The sequence below is a fragment of the Chiloscyllium plagiosum genome, chromosome 26, assembly GCF_004010195.1.
Source record: "Chiloscyllium plagiosum isolate BGI_BamShark_2017 chromosome 26, ASM401019v2, whole genome shotgun sequence".
NCBI classification, from domain to species: Eukaryota; Metazoa; Chordata; class Chondrichthyes; order Orectolobiformes; family Hemiscylliidae; genus Chiloscyllium; species Chiloscyllium plagiosum.
This window is the reverse complement of record NC_057735.1, coordinates 49,314,549-49,335,669: the sequence shown is the minus strand read 5'-3', so window position 1 is coordinate 49,335,669 and position 21,121 is coordinate 49,314,549. Positions and strand designations below refer to the sequence as shown.

General features: G+C 45.0%; 1 protein-coding gene across 7 annotated transcripts in view; it reads left to right on the top strand.

Annotated features, from left to right (window-relative positions):
- Positions 1 to 21,121, top strand: part of dram2b (DNA-damage regulated autophagy modulator 2b) — a 100,147-nt gene that overhangs the window by 12,642 nt on the left and 66,384 nt on the right. For 4 of the 7 annotated variants that reach the window (XM_043717086.1, XM_043717081.1, XM_043717082.1 and 1 more), the window contains exon 2: positions 12,623 to 12,814. In XM_043717086.1, coding sequence (XP_043573021.1) covers positions 12,684 to 12,814 — 131 coding nt within the window. In that variant the 5' untranslated portion in view covers positions 12,623 to 12,683. The other 3 variants (XM_043717084.1, XM_043717083.1, XM_043717088.1) reach the window with 3 other exon arrangements.

Here is a 21,121-nt window from a genome sequence, read left to right as displayed (position 1 = left end):
AAGGCTTTACTAAAGTCCGCATAGATTAGTGTGGTGCTGGAAAAGCACATCCGGTCAGGCAGCATCTAAGGAGCAGGAAAATCTGATTGTAACCTTATTGCAAACCCTCTTGCACAGATGCCTACCTTGGAGAAGTGCTCCTCCCCTGATTTTCCTGCTGCTCTGATGCTGCCTGAGGACTTTTCCAGCGCCATTCCAATCTTGGCTCTAATCTCCAGCATCTGCAGTACCCACTCCATCCACGTAGGCAGTGTCTATCGCTCTTCCCTCTGCTACCTTCTTGGTCACATCTTCAAAAAAAAACAGAATCAAGTTTGTGGGACATGATTTCCCTTTCACAAAGGCATGCTGACTATCTCTTAATGAATCTGTGATCCTTCTGTGGATTTTGCAATGTTTGGTAAGTTCTGTATCTATTGTTTCTATTGGAGCTAGTGTTTTTGCAGCTAGGGAACCTTTCATCATGCTTTTTAAATTTCTTGCTTCCCAGTCTAAGGGACAATACTAATCATGTTTACCCATTGAGAATATTAAGTGAAACTCAGTTGTTGTTCTGGGAGGGAAGGGTAGGGATGAGGGCAAAAGTGTGAAAGATAGAATCCCTACCGTGTGGAAATGGGCCAGTCAGCCCAACAAGTCCACATCGACCCTTGAACCATTCCCCCATTCTATTACTCTACGTTTACCTCTGACTACTGCATCTAACCTATACCCTTGGACACTATGGGTAATTTAGCATGGCCAATTCACCTAACCTGCAGATCCTGTGGATTGTGGGAGGAAATTGGAGCACCTGGAGGAAAACCACACAACACGGGGAGAATGTGCAAACTCCACACAGACAGTTGCCCGAGGCTGGAATCAAGCCCGGGTCACTAGTGCTGTGAGGCAGCAGTGCTAACCACTGAGACACTGTGCCAATAGATTGACAACCCTGTCAACCATGGGAGAGAGGGGAATCTTTATTTTTGAGGAAAAAGGAGGACATCAGAGGCAATTCTGTGGAAGGTGCCTCATCAGAACAGATGCAACAGAGACAGAGAAATTGGTAAAATGGAATGGAGTCCTTTGTAGGAAGCAGAGTGTGAGGAGATGTAGTCAAGGTAGCTATGGAAGGTGGTAGGTTTGTAGTGAATACTGGCAGGCAGTGTATTCCCAGGAGGAAGAAAAGTGAAGTTGGGGAAGGAAAAAGTCAGAGATGGACCATCTGAAGGTGAGGGAAGAAGGAAAATTGGAAGCAAACTGATTAATTTTTTTTCCAGTTCTGGATGAGAACAGGAAGCAGCACTGAAAACTTTGTTTGATTTATCGCAGAAAGAGTTGGGAGTCGGGGTCTGGGTAGGACTGGAACAACCCCATAAAAAGACAGGCATAACAGGGAACCAAGCAATTACCCCTTTGACTTGGAGAAAATAAGAGGAGTTAAAGCAGAAGTTATTTGAAATAAGATCAAGCTCCTAGGCGAAGTTTGGTGGTGGATGTGAACTGTTCAGGCCACTTTTCAAGGAAAAAGCAGAGCGGCCTCACGACCATCCTGATGGAGATGGCAGTATTGAGTGTTTCCTGTCCATGGGTGAAGAGGAAACGGCTGCGGCCGCAGGTCTGGAAATTGTGAACCTGATGTAAAATGTCAGAAGCAGAAAAAGACTGAACAAGAGGACAAAAGATTAAATCGAGATAGGAAGAGAGCGGTTCACTTGGGCAGGAATGGGCTGAAATGATGGGTCCTGTTTGTATATTTTGGGAAAGAGGTAAAAGTGAGCTGAGAGAGGTTAGTGGACTAGAAGATAGGAAGCAGTGGAGGGGGAGATCTCCAGAGGAGATGAAGTTAGTGTCAGTTTTGGAAGTTACAGCCTGATGTTCAATGGTGGCATCATGGTTCGAGGAAGATCAGAGGAGGTGTGTGGGAGTTGCTGCTCAACCTCTGCCAGGTAGAGATCAGCTAATCAGACCTTTCATATTAATAGAAGCAAGAGTAGGCCATTTGACCTGACGAGCCCTGCTCCGTTATTCATTTAAGACCATGACTGATCTATCCATTGTCTCAGCTCCTCCTACTTGTGTTATCCCCATAACCCTAATTCCCCTACCCCATGCATAAACCTATCTAACTGTGTCTTCAATATATTTAGTGAAGCTGCTTCTACTGCTTCCTTGGGCAGAGTTATCAGTAAATTCACTATTCTCTGGGAAAAGCAGTTCCTCCTCATCTCATTCCTAAATCTAGTCCCCCTAATCTTGAGGTAATGTCCCCTAGTCCTAGCCTCACCCACCTGTGGAAACAACTTGCCTGCCTCTATCTTATATATCCCCTGTTCTTAAATTCAATCCCTCTAGCAATGGAAGCCAATATTCCATTCGCCTTCCTGAATATCTGTTGCACCTGCAATCAACATTTAGTGATTCATGTATAAGCAGAACAGCATGCTGCAATTTTTCTCCACTGAAATAATATTATGACATACTTTTTTTTTTACTTCCAAAGTGGATAACCTCCCATTTACCAACACTGTGCTCCATCTGCCAGACCCTTGCCCACTCACTTAACCTGTCTAAATCTCTCTGCAGACCCTCCACATCCTCTGCACAGTTTGCCTTTCTGCTCAATTTAGTGTCATCAGCAAACTTGAATACATTACACTCGGTCTCTTCTTCCAAAGCATTGATATACATCATGAACAGTTGTGACCCCTGCAGCACCCTGCTCACCACTGATCCCCAACCAGAGAAACACCCATTTATTCTGACTCCCTGCTTTCTATTGGTTAACCAGTCCTCTCTCCATGCCGGTATATTCCCCACAACTCAATGCATTATTATCTTATGGATGAGTCTTTTATGCGGCACATTATTGAACATCTTCTAGAAATCCAAGTATACAACATCCACCTGTTCCCCTTTGTCCACCACACTTGTTGCATCCTCAAAGAACTCCAGTAAGTTTGTCAAACATGACCTTCCCTTCCTGAATCCATGCAGTGTCTGCCTGATGGAACCTTTTCCATCCAGATGCCTCACTATTTCTTCTTTACTGATAGCTTAATGTCTGCAGTCAGGAAAATGCTGGAGGCTAACTGGCCTATAGTTACCTGCCTTTTACCTACACCCTTTTTTAAACAGCGGTGTGACATTTACTGTCTTCCAGTCTGCCAGGACTTGCCCGGAGTCCAGTGAATTTTGGTAAATTACCACTAATGCATCTGCTATATATTCTGCCATTTCTTTCAGCACCCTGGGATGCATTCCATCAGGACCAGGACACTTATCCACCTTTAGACCCTCAAGTTTGCTCAACACTACCCCTTTAGTGATAATAATTGCATTGTAATCCTCACCTCCCATTGTATCCTTAACATCATTGTTTTGGCATGTTAGACACATCTTCCACTGTGAAGACTGACACAAAATAGTTATTCAAGGCCTCGGCCATTTCAGCATATTAATTTGCCTTTCTCATCCTGCAAGGGACCTCCGTCCACTTTAGCAACCCTTTTCTGTTTTATGTATTTATAAAATCTTTTCCTGCCTGTTTTTATATTCAGTGCTCGTTTGCGTTCATAATCTACCTTTCCTTTCTTTATTGCTTGCTTTGTGGTTCTTTGCTGCTTTTTAAAGTTTTCCCAATCTTTGTTTCCCACGGTTCTTGACAACTTTGTAAGCCTGAGCTTTTAATTGGGTGCCTTCCTGTATTTCTTTGGTTATCCAAGGCTGGCTCCTCCTACCCTTGCTATCCTTGTCTTTGACTGGAAGCACTATGAAAAATCTCTGAAAGTCCTCCACTGTTTCTCAACTGTTCCGCCATATAACTTGTGTTCCCAGTCTAATTTAGCCAACTCCTTCCTCCCATTATAGTCTCCCTTGTTTAAGCATTGCACCCTGGTTTTAGATGATGCTATTTCACCATCTATTTGTATCCAAAATTCGATCATACTGTGATCACTCTTTCTTTCGGAGAAGATCCTTAACTACAAGATCACTAATTTTACCAGTCTCATTACACCGGTCCCGATTTAAGATTGCATGCTCCCTTGTAGATTCGGTAACGTGCTGTTCAGGAAAGTGATCATAGAGGAGCTCTATGCATCCCTCTTCAAAACTGCCTCAACCAATTTGATTTGACCAGTCAATATGCATGTTAAAGTCCCCCATGGTTATTGCTGTTCCATTCTAACATACATCAGATATTTCTTGATTGATTGCTTGTGCCACTCTAGCATTATTACAGTGTGGCCTATAGACCACTCCCACCAGTGACGTCTTCCCCTTACTATTCATGATCTCCACCCAAATGGTTCAATATTTTGCTCCATAGATCTTATATTGTCTCTCCCTATTGCCCTCATCTCATCCCTAATTAAGAGTGTGACCACATCTCCCTTACCTTCTTGCCTATCCTCCCTAATTACCTGATACCCTTGGATATTTAATTCCCAGTCATCACCACCCTGCAACCACATTTCTGTAATGGCAACTACATACACCATTGGACTGGATACAGTAAACTAGGTTGGAGGAGAGTCAGGTCAACCACTGTCACACCTGGAAGGATTGTTTGGGGCTCTGGATGGAGGTGAGGGGGGTGGTGCACCCGCAGGTTTTAGAGCAATGGAGCAGGAAGTGGAGATGTAGTGGATGACAGTGGGAAGAAAGCACGTTGTTCAAAATAGGTGGACATCTGAGATGCCTCAGAGTGGAATGGCTCCTCTCCTGAGCTGGTGCGGAGGAATTGTGAGAAGGGGATGGAGTTCTCGCAGAATACTGGGAGGAAGGAGGTGTAGTCTAGGTAGTTATGGGAGTCTGGGCTTGTAGCAAACGTCTGTCTGGAGACTATCACTGGAGATGGAAACGGAGAGGTCAAGAAAGGAGAGGGAGTTGTCCAAGACTAACCAAGGCAGCACGGTGACTCAGTGGTTAGCACTGCTGCATCACAGCGCCTGGGACCCAGGTTTGATTCCAGCCTCGGGCGATTGTCTGTGTGGAGTTTGCACATTCTCCCGGTGTCTGTGTGGGTTTCCTCCTCCAGTCCAAAGATGTGCAGGTTAGGTGCATTAGTCAGGGAAAATGTAGTGGAATGGGTCTGGGTGGGATTCTCTTTGGAGGGTCGGTGTGGACTTGTTGGGCCGAAGGGCCTTTTTCCACACTGTAGGGATTCTATGGATTCTAAGTGAAATTGAGGGTGAAGTGGCAGTTATGGGCGAAGTCAGCAAACACTCCAGTTTAGCCTGAGTGCAGGACGCTGCACGATGCAGTCATCGATGTAAAGGCGGAAGAGTTGGGGCATAATGCTTGAGTAGGTACCGAAGACAGACTGTTTGACATAGCCGACAAAAAGGCATGCATGGCTAGGACCCATCCGAGTTCCACGCCCTGGATTTGGAGGAAATGAGAAGAGTTAAAGGACTAGTTTGGCGAGGAGGCGGGCATTGGTGGAAGGGGCTGGATGGGACTGTTGGAAGGGAAGAAGCTGAGCCCGAAAGCCATCCTTGTAGGGTATGGCCATGTATAAGGACTGCACATCCATTGAAGATAAAGCATTGGGGGCCGGGAAGTGGAAGTTACTAAAGGGGTGGAGGGCATGGTTATTGTCGCAGATGTAGGTAGGAAGTGGCTGAACCAAGTGGAGAGGATGGAATCGAGACAGGATGAGATGAGGTCGGTGGGGCAGGAGCACACTGAGCCGATGGGTCGGCTGGGATAGTGGGGCTTGTGGATCTTGGGGAGCAGGTAGAACCAGGGGCAGTGCAGGGCTGGGGGACTGGAAGGAGGGGAGATCACCAGAGGCAATGAGGTCACACGCTGTGAGTGACTTTGGCCTGATGGGTTCGTGGCCCCCCAACTCCCTTCCCAGCCCCTTGCCCTGCCTTCCATTCCTCTGTTCAATCCGTCTGTCACCAACTTCTACCCGTCCCCACTCCCTTTATCTGCAGCTCCGCCCCCACACCCACCCCAGTTCTGAATAAGGGTTACATCTGAAACATTGACTTCTCCATCTCCTGTTGCTGCCTGGCCTGCTGTGTTCTTACAGCCTCCTGCTTGTCTAGATCTGACCAATCCTCAGCCCTGATCTAATAATCCAAGAATGATAAATTATACTGATTTTCCAAAGAAAATTCCTTTCCATCTTCCATATCCAACTTTGTATATTTTTCGTGGCATATTGCTGAACACGTCTGTACTAATACCCATCTGCTCCACCAGGAATCCTCACTCTTTCAGTGACCTTGAGTGGCAATCTGCACCGGTGAGGGAACTGGAACTTCCATATTCATTGACCTGTGACCCTTACTACAGACTGACCCATTCCAATTATTGTCAATATGCTACCTCTGGCCAACGTGTTGCAATCAAATAAATCTGTGACTAATACACTCATAACAAACTGACCAGTATAGTTCTCTCAGACTAATCAATTAATCATTTGCTGCTGACATTTCAATGTAGTGTGTTACCTTAAATTGGACAGTTTACCACATGAAATGTTGTTTCCTATCTCATTTGTAACACCTATTAACAGTTCTCTGTACATTATTGCCCCTCATTCATTTGTTTTTTTTTCTCCAACCTTATCATAGAGTCATACAGTATCAAAACAGACCCTTCTGACGTGCTGAACATAATCCCAAACTAAACTAGTCCCACCTGCCTGCTCTAGGCCCATCATCTCTCCAAGCCTTTCCTTTTCATGCACTTATCCAATATCTTTAAACGTTGGAATTGTACTTTCATCCACCACTTCCTCCACACATGATCCACCATCATCATCCACATCTGCTATTTCTTTTGCCAGCATCCACATAGTTATTAGTTGGTGTATACTTTTGTGTACTGCAAGGGCTTGGGGGCATTCTTACCCCAACTCATGACTTTTTAATTCCTTAAGTTTTTGAAATTTTGATTGAAGTTACAGTGCCCCTAATGGACTGACTTATTTTCTTTTTGTTTGATTTGACTTTCCCCATAGATCTGTATATAAAGAAGAGCCAGTCAGAGCTCAGAGGGTTGTTGAGAGGGGAGATACAAGATTGGTGGCAAGCAATAAATAGCCTTGTGCACTGTATTCTTGGTGTATCGTGCACTACTCTGCTTGGAGGTTCTCCAGCAAGAGAACTGTCCATGATTCCTCACATCTGAACAATCTCGAAGGCTGTGACCATTCCGTGGTATTACGGGAAGTCCCAAGAAGGCTGCTGGGAATATGTCTGTCTGGGATAACTTGAAAGCCTCAGACATCTGATCCAAAAGCATGTCTCTTTCTGAGAATCCAATTCTGCTTAAGGTCAGGGAGCCACCACATGCAATACTTTAGCAAAGTTCAGCTGTCTGAAAGTGAGCACTGAAGATGAAATTTCATAGAATTGTAGAATCCCTACAGTGTGGGGAGATTCAGCCCATCAGGTCTGCACCGACCCTCCAAAGAGCATTTCACCTTATTCCCATAACTCCACGTGGGGGTTTTTACCATGGCTAATCCACCTAACCGGCATATCCCTGGATACTGCAGGCAATTTGGTATGGCCAGGCCACCCATTTACACATCTTTGGACCGTGGGGGAAAAAACCCACCCAGACATTTGGAGAATGTGCAAACTTCCACCAGGTCCCTGGTGCTGTGAGACAGTAGTGGTAACTACTGTGTCACCCAAATGGAACTCCTGGAGCCTTTTATATAATCTGTTAAAGTGCTTGATGTTTTTCCCCCTATTGAATTATCATCCATTTTCAATGCATTTATAAAATCATCTTGTGTTTTTTAAATTTTTTCTGTGAAATTCAATAAAATATCCAAACCTTTGTTAACATCTCGCTGACAGTCCTCCAGCTCACCATATACTTTGCAGCTGATCATGACTTTGTTGGGAAGTGACAATTTCAAGGCCATACTTTGCTTTCACTTAAGTAAAGATGTAACTTACATCCGGATATCTACTTCCTCTTTCCATAGGTCGTCTTGCTCAGGTTTAGAGAACATCTATAGAAATCATACCCTTGCATTTTACACTTGGTTTCAACTATTCTTCTCAAAGTTAACTCAGATTACAACCTTCTGCCTGAAGCACAATTCCTAGTTTCTCACCCACACTTTTTGGCAACAATTCCCTCACCACGTTAATCGGATTCCAAGGTTCATGGTGAAGTCTGAAGCTATATGAACATCATTTTCTTGGTGGTTTGTTTATTTACAGAATGTGTATCTCTGGTGTATACCAACTGACCCAGTGTCCCAGTTGTCTCTCTTCGTTTGGTTTAATCAGAATAGTAATTAGAGTGACTGCTGCATGTGGGGGTGCAGTAACAAAAAAGTAAAATGGTAATTTTAAAACTTAGAGAATTTGGTCTTGGATAGTGTATTGAAACTCCTGTCCCTTTCAATGCAGGGAAGAATTGTCTGAGAATGTAACATTTACAGCACATTCTATTCCAAGGTTTCTTAGAGAGCAACACTCCGTCCTGTCCAGTGATAGGGATGTGGCTCTTGCAATATTTACAATAACTTATTCATGGTAGTTGATAAGCTACTGAAAGGAGTTCAAAGCAGACTCCCTACTGTGTGGAAACGGGCCCTTCGACCCAACAAGTCCACACCGACCCTTAGAGTATCCCATCCAAACCCAATTACTCTGCATTTACCCCTGACTAATGCACCGAACCTATACATCCCTGAACACTATGGTCGGTTTAGCATGGCCAATTCACCTAACCTGCACATTTTTGGACTGTGGGAGGAAACTGGAGCACCCGAATGAAACCCACGCAGACACGGGAAAAATATGCAAACTCCACACAGTCGCCCAAGGTTGGAATCGAACCAAGGTCCCTGGCGTTGTAAGGCAGCAGTGCTAACCACTGAGCCACCATGTCGCCCTGGAGGTTAGAAAGTCCATCCTAGAGATAGAGAGCAAATTCAATGTTTGAAGTGCTAGTTTTTAGCTGGACTGTCACAATGGGCTGTCTTGAGAGAGTTTCAAGTCTAGATTACCAGAAGTGAAGTATCATAATCTCTTGTGAAGTTTAATGAGATTTGATAAACCAGTGATGCTATCATCTGGGAGAAGTTTCAGAGAAGTCCATGTCGTATGGGCTTTTTGATCTATTATACATTTATTACGTATTAATTCTGGGTCTTAGAAATAAGTTCTACATGTAATGTGGATTATACTGTTCAGATTGATTTGTTGTTTTCAAAACTGTGGAGTCTTATGGTTTTAATCTATTCATAGGTCCACTAGATTTCATATTTTGTCTACCTTTTTAAAGAAAAATGTACTGCTCCTTTACCAAATTTGTTGCTATTTGGCCATCAATTTGGTGCTCCAGGAGTGATTAAGCCCTCCAGCACCTGTGGTAACCGCAGTCTCGTTTGGCCTGAAACGTAGCAGTGTGATATATTAGTGTGAGTTTCTCTTTATCAGTGCTTCTATTTAATAGGTAATACCCTTCTGTGATGATATAATGAGAAGCATGTGTTGACAGTTGAGCCACAAGCCTTCCTCTAATTAAACCGCCAACATGATTAATTGAGATGATGAGCGACACACTTGCTAAGTGGTTAGCACTTCTGCCTCACAGCAGGTTTGATTCCAGCCTCGGCCGACTGTCTGTTTGGAGCTTTCATGTTCTCCGCGTGTCTGCGGGTTTCCTCCAGGTGGCCTGGTTTCCCCCCACAGTTCAAAGATGTGCAGGTTAGGTGGATTAGCCATGGGAAATGCAGGGTTACAGGGATAGGGTAGGAGAAAGTGAGGACTGCAGATGCTGGAGATCAGAGCTGAAAATGTGTTGCTGAAAAAGCGCTCAGGCAGCATCCAAGGAACAGGAGAATCGATGTTTCGGGCATAAGCCCTTCTTCAGGAATGCTGCCTGACCTGAGCGCTTTTCCAGCAACACATTTTCAGCTCTAATCTCCAGCATCTGCAGACCTCACTTTCTCTCTAATATAAAAGGTAGACAATATCCAGTTTCGGGTTGAAAAGTGACACGGTGGCACAGTGGTTAGCACTGATGCCTCACAGCGCCAGAGACCCGGGTTCAAGTCCCGCCTCAGGCGGGACTGTGTGGAGTTTGCACATTCTCCCATGTCTGCGTGGGTTTCCTCCGGGTGCTCCGGTTTCCTCCCACAATCCGAAAATGTGCAGGTCAGGTAAATTGGCCATGCTAAATTGCCCGTAGTGTTAGGTGAAGGGGTAAATGTAGGGGAATGGGTCGGTGTGGACTTGTTGGGCCGAAGGGCCTGTTTCCACACTGTAACTAATCTAGGTAATCGCATCTAATCTAATCAAAGTGTTGCTTGGGTCACACAAACACCCGGTAATAACTAATGTCAGTAAGAGCCAACCTAGCCACCACACCAGAAACTGAAATTGTCTGACCATGTAAATACTGTGGCTACAAGAGTGGGTTAGCTGCTACGAATTCTGAGGTGAATAACTCCCCTCCCATTTCCCCAAAGCCTGTCTACAAAGTACCAGTCAGGAATGTGATGGAACACTGACCACTGCAGCTGGATGAGCCCAGCTTCGACAACATTCCAGACCTTGACCCCATCCAGAACAAAGCAGCTGCTTGATTGGTACCACATTGACAAATATTCACACCCTCCGCCACTGACGCTCAGTAGCAGAAATTCATCAAGGCTCCTTAGACAACACCTTCCAACCTCATCGAACCTGGGTCCCTGGCGCTGTGAGGTAGCAGTGCTAACCACTGAGCCACTGGGCCGCCCCAAGTAGGAAAGAACTAGAGCAGGAAATTAAGAGAGCAAGGAGAGACCATGAAATGACCTTGGCAAGGAGGGGTAAAGAGAATCCCAAGGCATTTTATATGTGCATTAAAAGCAAGAGCATAACTAGAGAGAAGGTAGGACCATTCAAGGATAAAGGAGGGAACTTGTGCTTGGAGGCAGAGGATGTGGGCGAGATCCCAAATGAGTACTTTGCATCAATATTCACCCAGGAGAAGGAGAAGGAGATGGAGGATTGTGAGATTAGCATTTGAGATCAAGTGTGAGTGGAGTGCTGACAGGCTGAATAACAAGTCTTTACAAGTGATCAAAAGTGTCAAATGGTGTCAACAGCTGAATAACAGGTCATCCCTTCACTTATGAACCGATTAATTAAAGCAGAGATAATTACAGATAAGATGTTCTTAGGGACAAATTAAGCAGCTGGAATAATAGGAGTAGGTATTGGAGTAGCAAGTGATTTTAAAAAATACCTGCAATCTGGTTAAGGTAGAGAGGTAATAACAAGTAATCCAGGTGATGGTGTCAAAACAGAACAGTAAGGAAGATTTAACAAGCACAGAACAATATGTAGTGCAACATTAACCTAAGATCACGGTTGAGGCCATCCTCGTGGGTATGGAACTTGGCAATCAGTTTCTTCTCAGTGATTCTGCGTTGTTGTGTATCTCAAAAGCCACTTTGGAGGACGCTTACCCGAAGGTTGGAGGCTGAATGTCCTTGATGCTGCCCGGATTGGAGAGTGTGAGCGAGAAGGAGAGGCCAGATAAATTAAGGTTGTTTTCTTTGGAGTGGCAGAGGCTGAGGGGAGACTTGGTAGTTTATAAAATTGAGACATCGATGGGGTTGACAGTCAGAATCTCTTTTTTCTGAGTTGAAATGCCTAATACTAGGAGGCATGCATTTAAAGTGAGAGGGGGACAATTCAAAGGAGATGTGAAGGGCAAGTTTTTTTTAATAATGGTAGGTCATAGAATCCTTTGGACTAAGAATCATAGAATCCCCACAGTGTGGAAACAGGCCATGTGTCTCAACCAGTCCACACCAACCCTCCGAAGGGAAACCCATCCAGACCCATTCCTTTACAGTATTATCCTATATTTACCCCTGACTAATGCACCTAACGTACACATCCTTGAATACTATGGGCAATTTACTAGGGTCAATTCACCTAACCTGCACATCCTTTGGGTTGTGGGAGGAAACCCGGGCAGACACTTGGAGAATGTGAAAACTCCACACAGATGGTTTCCCGAGGCTGGAATCGAACCCGGGACCCTGGTGCTAACCACTGAGTGGTGATGGAGGTGGATATGATATGGGTGTTTAGATAAGCACATGAATAAGGAGTAGAGGGAAATGGGCCAAGGGCAGGCAATATGTTTGGTACAGCATTGTGGGCCAAAGGGTCTGTGCTGTACTGTTCTGTGTTCTGCTTATGTTTTACCTCTAATACCGCAAATCTCCTCGACATCTTCATTGCCAGCCTTAAGGTGCTCACAACTGAACATAGCATAGGTTCAGCTGAGAGCTGACTAAGTTGATCTATAAAAGTGACATAAACTTTGTTTGCATTCTATCGAAGGGGCCCATGCTGCTTCAGGCCTCTTAACGCCAGTTCACTTTTTGGCTGATGGAGAGTCACGGGACTGAGTATGATGAGAGGCACCCTGCTGGTTTCAGTGTGAAGTTGTTGACAGGGTTAGTATTGGAAGGATGAAGGTCTGTTTCCTGTGAGTGTGCGTGGGAGGGAGGGACGAGGAAGTGAAACTGAAGTGTGCCTGCAGTAAGCTGCTGCTGACAGAGCCCGACTCCCAGTATTCATGTTGCTGTTTTGACTGGATAGTCTGACAGCCTGACTGTGTGTCTGTCTTTATATCCTTACAGATTGTGTGACTGGGGAATTGAAAGGCAGGCGGCAGGCCTTTTTCCCTGAGGGTGTGCAGACATGTGGTGGTTCCAGCAGGGAATGAGCTTCTTTCCAGCTGCTCTGGTCGTCTGGTCAGCGACTGCCTTCATCTTCTCCTTCATTACAGCTGCCCTGCTCCGGCACGTCGACCCCTTGGTGCCTTACATCAGGTTAGTAAGAGCGATGCCACACTGCAGTCCTAGAACTGAAAACGGCAATGACCTTTGTGTGAGCCAACTAGTCTCAGCTGCTTATGCTGTTGTCCACACTTTTAAAAACAAAGTGCTGGAGAAACTGAGCAGGTCTGGTAGCGTGTATGAAGAGAGAATACAGAGTGAACATTTCAAGTCCCGTGATTCCCCTGATGAGTGTCTACAGTAACTTCGGTTTTTGTTTCCCACCTCCAATTCTGTTTTTCCTCGTTCACACCCTCCCTCTCATTCACACCCTAGACACTAGGCCTGTCTGTCTGCTGACAGTCCCATGTCAGTGAACATCTGACCAAAGGTTATTGATCTGAAACACGAAGTCTGTTTAATTGCAGAGTTACCCAGCCTAAACTTTGTTTCATTCAACAGAATCCCTACAGTCTGGAAAGAAGCCATTCGGCCCATTGAGTCTGCACCAATCTTCCAATGAGCATCCTGCCCAACTCTATCATTGTAATCCTGCATCCCCCATGGCTAATCCACTTAACCTACATATCCTTGGACACGGTGGGTAATTTAGCACAGCCAATCCACCAAACCCCCATATCTTTGGACTGTGGGAGGAAACCGGAGCACCCGAAGGAAACCCACGCAGACACGGGGAGAATGCTGTGTGGAGTTTACACAGTTGCCCAAGGGTGGAATCGAATATCAATTTTTAAAAAGTCTCATCAATGTGTCAACACCTCCCCCGGCCTCCTTCCTACCATAACCCTCTGGTATATGCGTTCCTCCAATATTATCCTTTTGAACAATTTTGATTTTTATAATCATCTCACCATTGCTGGCCATGCCTTCATGAACCTCAACCTCTGGAATTCCTCCCTAGCCTCTCTGTCTCCCTAACTTGTTTTCCACCTTTAAGGTACTTCGCAAAACCTCCCTCTTTCACGAAACCTTTGATCTGATATGTTAAGCAACTTAATATTTAATCTAAATTGATATTATTCCGGTCTAGAGTCTCTGGAGATGTTACTTTTTTGAAGCACATATGTGTTGTTGCAGTTGATTGGATGTTCCTGTATCAACTGATAGCAGAAATCACTAGAAAATAAGGTTGCCCGATGAAATAATCAGGAGTTGAAGAGATTTCAGGCAATAGTTTACCAGTGACAATAGAACTGCTTGAGTTATTGTTGCCGAAGTATTTGACTTTAGTAAATGCACCAGGCCCAGTTTACCCAAGTGTAATACTGAGTGTAAGTATCTAAGTTGTGACCGGACAGCCCCAATCTGAACTTGTTTTTCTGTACGTTTGGATGAAGTCTTGGGGCTCTCAGTAACGGCTGCAACATCTATGAGGGAGAGATAGTGGAGGCCATTTATTTGTCACCTTGAGGTTTTTTTATTTATTTGTGGGATGTGGGCCAGCATTTATTGCCTATCCCTAGTTGCCCCTTGAGGAGGTGGTGGTGAGCTTCTTGTTGAACTGCTGCAGTCCACTTGTGGGTTGACCACAAACCATTAGAGAGGGAGTTCCAGGATTTTGACCCAGCCACAGTGAACAGTGATATATTTCCAAGTCAGAACGGTGAGTCCCTCGGAGGGGCTCTTGCAGGAGGGGGTGGTGTTCCTGTGTATCTGCTGCCCTTGTCCTTCGAGATGGAAGTGGTTGTGGGTTTGGAAGGTGCTATCGGCGGATCTTTGAATTTCTGCAGTGCATCTTGTTGATAATACACACAGCTGCTACTGAGTGTCGGTGGTGGATGGAGTGGATGCTTGTGGATATGCTGCCAGTCAGGGGGGCTGCTTTGTCCTGGATAGTGTCCAGCTTCTTGAGTGTTGTTGGAGCTGTCCCCTGATATCCATTGATTCCAGTTTTGCTAGGGCCCCCTGATGCCACACTCAGTCAAATTCAGCCTTCATGCCAAGGTCTGTCACTCTTGCTTCATCTCTGGAATTTGGCTCTTCTGTCCACATCGACTCTAGTCTGTAATAAGGTCAGGAGCTGAATTGCCATGGTAGAAGCCAAACTGGGCATCACTGAGCAGGTGCTGCTTGTGATAGCACTGTTGATAACACCTTCCATTAGCTTACTGATGATTTGAGAGTAGACTGGGGTTGTAATTGCTGGGTTGGATTTGTCCTCCTTTTTATGTACAGGACATAACTGAACTATTTTCCACACTTGTTGGGTCGATGCCAGTGTTGTAACTGTACTGGAATAGCTTGGCTAGGACAGCAATGAGTTCTGGAGCACAAGTCTTCAGTACTGTTGCTGGGATGTTATCAGGGCCCATAGTCTGTGCAGTAATCTGGGCCTCTGACTGACTGTGTTTCTTGATCTCATGTGGAGTGAATTGAATTGACTGAAGACTGGCATCTGAAATGTTGGGGACCACTGGAGGAGGCTGATTTGGATCATCTACCCAGCACCTCTGGCTGAAGATTGCTGTGAATGCTTCAGCCTTACCTTTTGCACTGATGTGCTGGGCTCTTCCATCTCCCTGAATGGGGATACTTGTGGAGCCACTGCCCCCAGTGAATTGTTTAATTATCCACCACCATTCATGACTGCTGGTGGCGAGACTGCAGAGATGAGATCTAATCCGTTGGTTGTGGGATCGCTCAGCTCTGACTATCACTTGCTGCTTATGCTGTTTGACTTGCAAGCAGTCCTGTTGGTAGCTTCACCAGGTTGACACCTCATTTTCGGGTATGGCTGGTGCTGCTCCTGGCATGCCCTCCTGCACTCTCCATTGAATCAGGGTTGATCCCCTGGCTTGATGGTAATAGTTGGGTGGGGGATGTGCCAAATCTTGAGGTTGCAGACTGTGCTGGAGTACAATTCTGCTGCTGTTGATGGCCCATAGTACTCCATGGCGGCCCAGTGTTTAGTTGCAGATCTGTTTGAAGTCTGTCCCATTTAGCACGGTAATAGTGCCACGCAACATAATGGAGGGTATTCTTGATGTGAAGGTGGGAATTCATCTCCACAAGGACTGTACCATGGTCACTCTTACCAATACTGTCATGGACGCATGCATCTGCAACTGGCAGGTTGGTAAGGATGAAGTCAAGTATGTTTTTCCCTTGTGTTGGTTCCCTCACCACCTGCTGCAGGCCCAGTCTAGCAGCTATGTCCTTTAGGACCCGACCAGCTCAATCAGTGGTACTGCTGCTGAGTGACTCTTACTGGTGGGCACTGAAATCTCCCACCCAGAGTACATTTCGTGCCCTTGCCATCCTCTGCTTCCTTCAAGTTTTGCTCAACCTGAGTAAAGATTCATCTGTCAAGGGAGTATGGTACACGATAATCAGGAGGAGTTTTCTTTTTGCCCATGTTTAACCTGAAGACATGAGACTTCATAGACTCCAGAGTTACTGTTGAGAATTCCCCAGGGCAACTTCCTCTTGACTGTATACCACTGTGCTTCTACCTCCTGAGTCTGTCCTGCCAGTGGGACAGGACATATCCAGGGGTGGTGATGGTGGTGTCTGCAAGGGATAATTCTGTAAGTATGACTGTCCAGTTGCTGCTTGACTATTCTGTGAGACCGTTCTCCCAATTTTGATACTAGCCCCCCGATGTTACTCAGGAGGACTTTGCAGGGCCAGCAAGGCTGTCCTGTTGTCTTTTCCGGTGTCTAGGTTGATGCCAGATGATCCGTCCAGTTTCATTTCTTTGAGACTTTGTGGTGATTGGTACAACTGAAAGCTTACTAGGCGATTTCAGAGGGCAATTGAGAGTTAATGACATCACTGTTGTTCTGGAGTCACATGTAAGCCAGATCAGGTGAGGATGACAAATTTCCTTCCCTGAAGAGCATTAGTAAACCAAAAGTTAGATTATTCGAACAGTGATGCCACAACTGACCCCTATCTCACTACTTGTGGTATCCCCATCCAATAGAAATTTACTGAATTCAGTCTTGAAAACTTAAATTGACCTCCAGAAGCTTTTGAAGGGAGAATAGTTTACATTTCCACTCTCTTGTGTGAGAAGACTGGGACTCTTTTTTTCCCTCGCTATTGTGTTTAGATGTACTGGAGTCAATTGTAGTGCATCACCATCACAATGGAAGCCGACATTTCTGTACTGACCAGGAATTGATCTTTTGGATTTTCTCAAGGACTAAGACTCCTTGCCCCACTCTGGTGCATTAAACCAACTGATCAAGAGTTTTGGAGTTAGATTCCTCTTTGTTCATTCAATATAAAGAACTCTAAAGTGGGGTTTAATCACTGTGTGTTGATTTCAATCAGTTATTTTTAAAGGAAACTTTACACACCTTGTGCTTAAAGCATTTTTTTTTTAAATCCTTCTTGGGATGTGTGTTTGGCCAGGATTTGTTTCCCTTCTTTAATTGCCTTTTTGAGAATGTGTGGTGGTGAATTAGCATCCTAAACAGTTAAAGTCTACCTCACTCTGTGTATCCACAGGGAGTGGGGGTGGGGAAGAAATGTTCAGGAAGGAATTCCGATTGTAAAGGATTTTATCAGAAGTTGCTCAGCTGTAACCAAGCAACAGTCTGGAACTGTTTCAAGCGGGAAGTTCCATGAAGCACTGGGATTGTTCCTAAACTTCTCTTCTGTTCTTGCATGAAGTTGTTTGTGATGGCTGTAAATGTTCGTCAAAAACATTAATACAAAACGTTGAGGGTAGGGTTAATTGGTCTGTCTCAAACAGGAAGCACAACAAAACCAGAAACTTTTAAACAGTTTCATTCCTGTTAGACTCCTGAAGACAAAGATCTCTCTCTCGATTCGTCATAAATCTAGCTGCCTTTCCATTATGTTCCCTCTGTCACATGTTTCTATAATTTTTTTGAGTTCATCTTGCTGTCTCATCTTTTCCACATGTTTGTGTGTTCCCATCATTTTTAGTCCATCTTACGCACTTACATGCAATGTACAATGCAATGCATGGCTTCTTGCCCAGGTGGATTGAGATCAAAAATTGTTGATGAAACAGTAATTGACCAATGATCTGCTCTTTGGTGAAACGTTGCCGTCACTGACCTGTCCCGAATTATCTTTGAAGATGGTGGTGAGGCAGTTTCTTGAACTGCTGCAGTCCATGTGATATAGTTTGACCCACCATTCTGTTAAGGAAAGATTTTGACCCAGTGACACTGAAGAAAAGGCAATTATTAGATTAGATTAGATTACTTACAGAGTGGAAACAGGCCCTTCGGCCCAACAAGTCCACACCGACCCGCCGAAGTGCAACCCACCCATACCCCTACATTTACCCCTTATCTAACACTACGGGCAATTTAGCATGGCAAATTCACCTGACCTGCACATCTTTGGACTGTGGGAGGAAACCGGAACACCCGGAGGAAACCCACGCAGACACAGGGAGAACGTGCAAACTCCACACAGTCAGTCGCCTGAGGCGGGAATTGAACCCGGGTCTCTGGTGCTGTGAGGCAGCAGTGCCAGCCACCGTGCCGCCCATATTATATTTCCAAATCAGGATGGTGAATGGCTTGGAGGGGAACTTACAGGGTTTGCTGTTCCCATTTATCTGTTACCCGTCTCTCAAACGTGATTGAGTTTTTTGAAGAATTAACAAAGAGGATTGATGAGGGCAGAGCGGTAGATGTGATCTATATGGACTTCAGTAAGGTGTTCGACAAGCCTCCCCATGGGAGACTGGTTAGCAAGGTTTGATCTCATGGAATACAGGGAGAACTAGCCATTTGGATACAGAACTGGCTCAAAGGTAGAAGACAGAGGGTGGTGATGGAGGGTTGTTTTTCAGACTGGAGGCCTGTGATCAGTGGAGTGCCACAAGGATCGGTGCTGGGTCCACTACTTTTTGTCATTTACATAAATGATTTGGATGCGAGCATAAGAGGTTCAGTTGGTAAGTTTGCAGATGACACCAAAATTGGAGGTGTAGTGGACAACAAAGAAGGTTACCTCAGATTACAACAGGATCTTGATCAGATGGGCCAATGAGCTGAGAAGTGGCAGATGGAGTTTAATTGAGATAAATGTGAGTTGCTGCATTTTTGAAAAGCAAATCTTAGGACGTACACACTTAATGGTAAGGTCCTAGGGAGTGTTGCTGAACAAAGAGACCTTGGAGTGCAGGTTCTTAGCTCCTTGAAAGTGGAGTCGCAGGTAGATAGGATAGTGAAGAAGGCGTTTGGTATGCTTTCCTTTATTGGTCAGAGTATTGAGTACAGGAGTTGGGAGGTCATTTTGCGGCTGTACAGGACATTGGTTAGGCCACTGTTGGAATATTATATGCAATTCTGGTCTCCTCCCTATCGGAAAGATGTTGTGAAACTTGAAAGGGCTCAGAAAATATTTAAAAAGGTGTTGCCAGGGTTGGAGGATTTGAGCTGGAGGGAGAGGCTGAACAGGCTGGGGCTGTTTTTCCTGGAGCATCGGAGGCTGAGTGGTGAACATTTAGAGGTTTATAAAATCATGAGGGGCATGGATAGGATAAATAGACAGGTCTTTTCCCTGGGGTGGGAGAGTCCAGAACTAGAGGGCATAGGTTTAGGGTGAGAGGGGAAAGATATAGAAGTGATCTAAAGGGCAACGTTTTCACACACAGGGTGGTGCGTATGTGGAATGGGCTGCCAGAGGAAGTGGTGGAGGCTGGTATAATTACAACATTTAAAAGTCATCTGGATGGGTATACGAATAGGAAGGTTTTGGAAGGATATGGGCCGGGTGCTGGCAGGTGGGACTAGATTGGGTTGGGATATCTGGTTGGTATGGACGGGTTGGCCCGAAGGGTCTGTTTCCATGCTGTACATCTCTATGACTGTAAAAGATAATGGATTTGGAAGGTGTTATCAGGAAAATCTTGATGAGTTATTGCACATAGATGGTACACACTGCTGCACTGTGCCAGTGATAGGAATTAGGGCGCTGATCAAGCGAGATGATTTTACTCAGTATGATGTTGACCTTGAGCGTTATATTCCATCAACATGTCAGATGTTAATATTGAGAGATTAAGTGATGTCAGTAGCATTGCACGTCAAGGGACAATGTTAGATTCTGTGTTGATAGAGATGTTCATTGCCTAGCATTTATGTGGCATAAATGTCATATGCCAATTCTCAGCCCAATGCTTGATATTATCCAAGTCCTGTGGCAGTTGGATTTGGGCTTTGTTGTTATCTGAGGAGTCGTGAATGATACTGAATGTTTTGTAATCATTGGCGAACATCTTCATTTCTGATCTAATCTGAAGATCCTTTGAAGCATCCAAAGATGAAAAATGGCTATGGTGAGGACGCTGCACTTTATGGTGACTCCAACCATCAGAGTTTTCCCCCTGATTCCCACTGACTCCAATTGTGCTGCGCCTTCTTGATGCCAAAGGCAGACATTCGCACCTCCTCTCTCCTCTGCAGTTCAGACCTTTTGTCTATGTTTCACCGAAGGCTATAATGAGGTCAGGAGCTGAGTGGCCCTGATTGAACCCAAAATGAGTACAGTGCGCAGGTTTATTGCTGTGTAATTGTTTGTTAGCATTGTCACCAACACCTTCTATCACTTTATTCATGGTCACTTAACTGACAATAACTGATTGATTGATTGGATTGGTCTGCTTTTTATGGGCACAGAAGTTAAAGAGAGACAGTGCTGTATAGTTTTGTCACTGGAGCAACCTACAAGGCCAGGCTAATGCTCTGGGCACTTTTGGTTTAAACCTCACCACAGCAATTGGTAGCATTTAAGTTCAGTTTTAAACTAAATCTGCAGTCTAAAGCTAATATCAGTAGTAGCGACCATGATGACTATCACTTAATGATATAAAAATCCATTTGCTCCAGACCCACAGCAAAGTGATTGACTCTTAACTGTCCTCTGAAATGGCCTCATAAGCCACTCTGTTCAAGGACAAATTGGTAATGGTCACTAAAGTTGGTGACATCCACATCCCATGAAAGTGTTGTAACTTTATTGGAACAGCAGGATTATGGGCATGGCAAATGCTAGAGCACCAGTCTTCAATACCATTACCAGAACGTTGTGATAGCCTTTGCAGTATCCAGTGCCTTCAGCTATTTCTTGAGTGGAATCAAGCAAACTAGTTAAGTCGGGCATCTGTCATGTTGGGGAGTTCTGGAGGAGGCTGAGATGGCATTTCTAGCTGAAGATTACTGCAAATGCTTCAGCTGCATCTTTTGCATTGATGTCTAGGCTCCCCACTCGTTGCGGATGTAATCATATTTATGGAGTCGTCTCCTCCAGTGTGTTAACTGTCCACTGGATTCATTGCTGGACATGACAGAGCTTAGATCTGATCCATTGGTTATGGGATGTGGTAAGTTTTATGAAGCAGTGCAG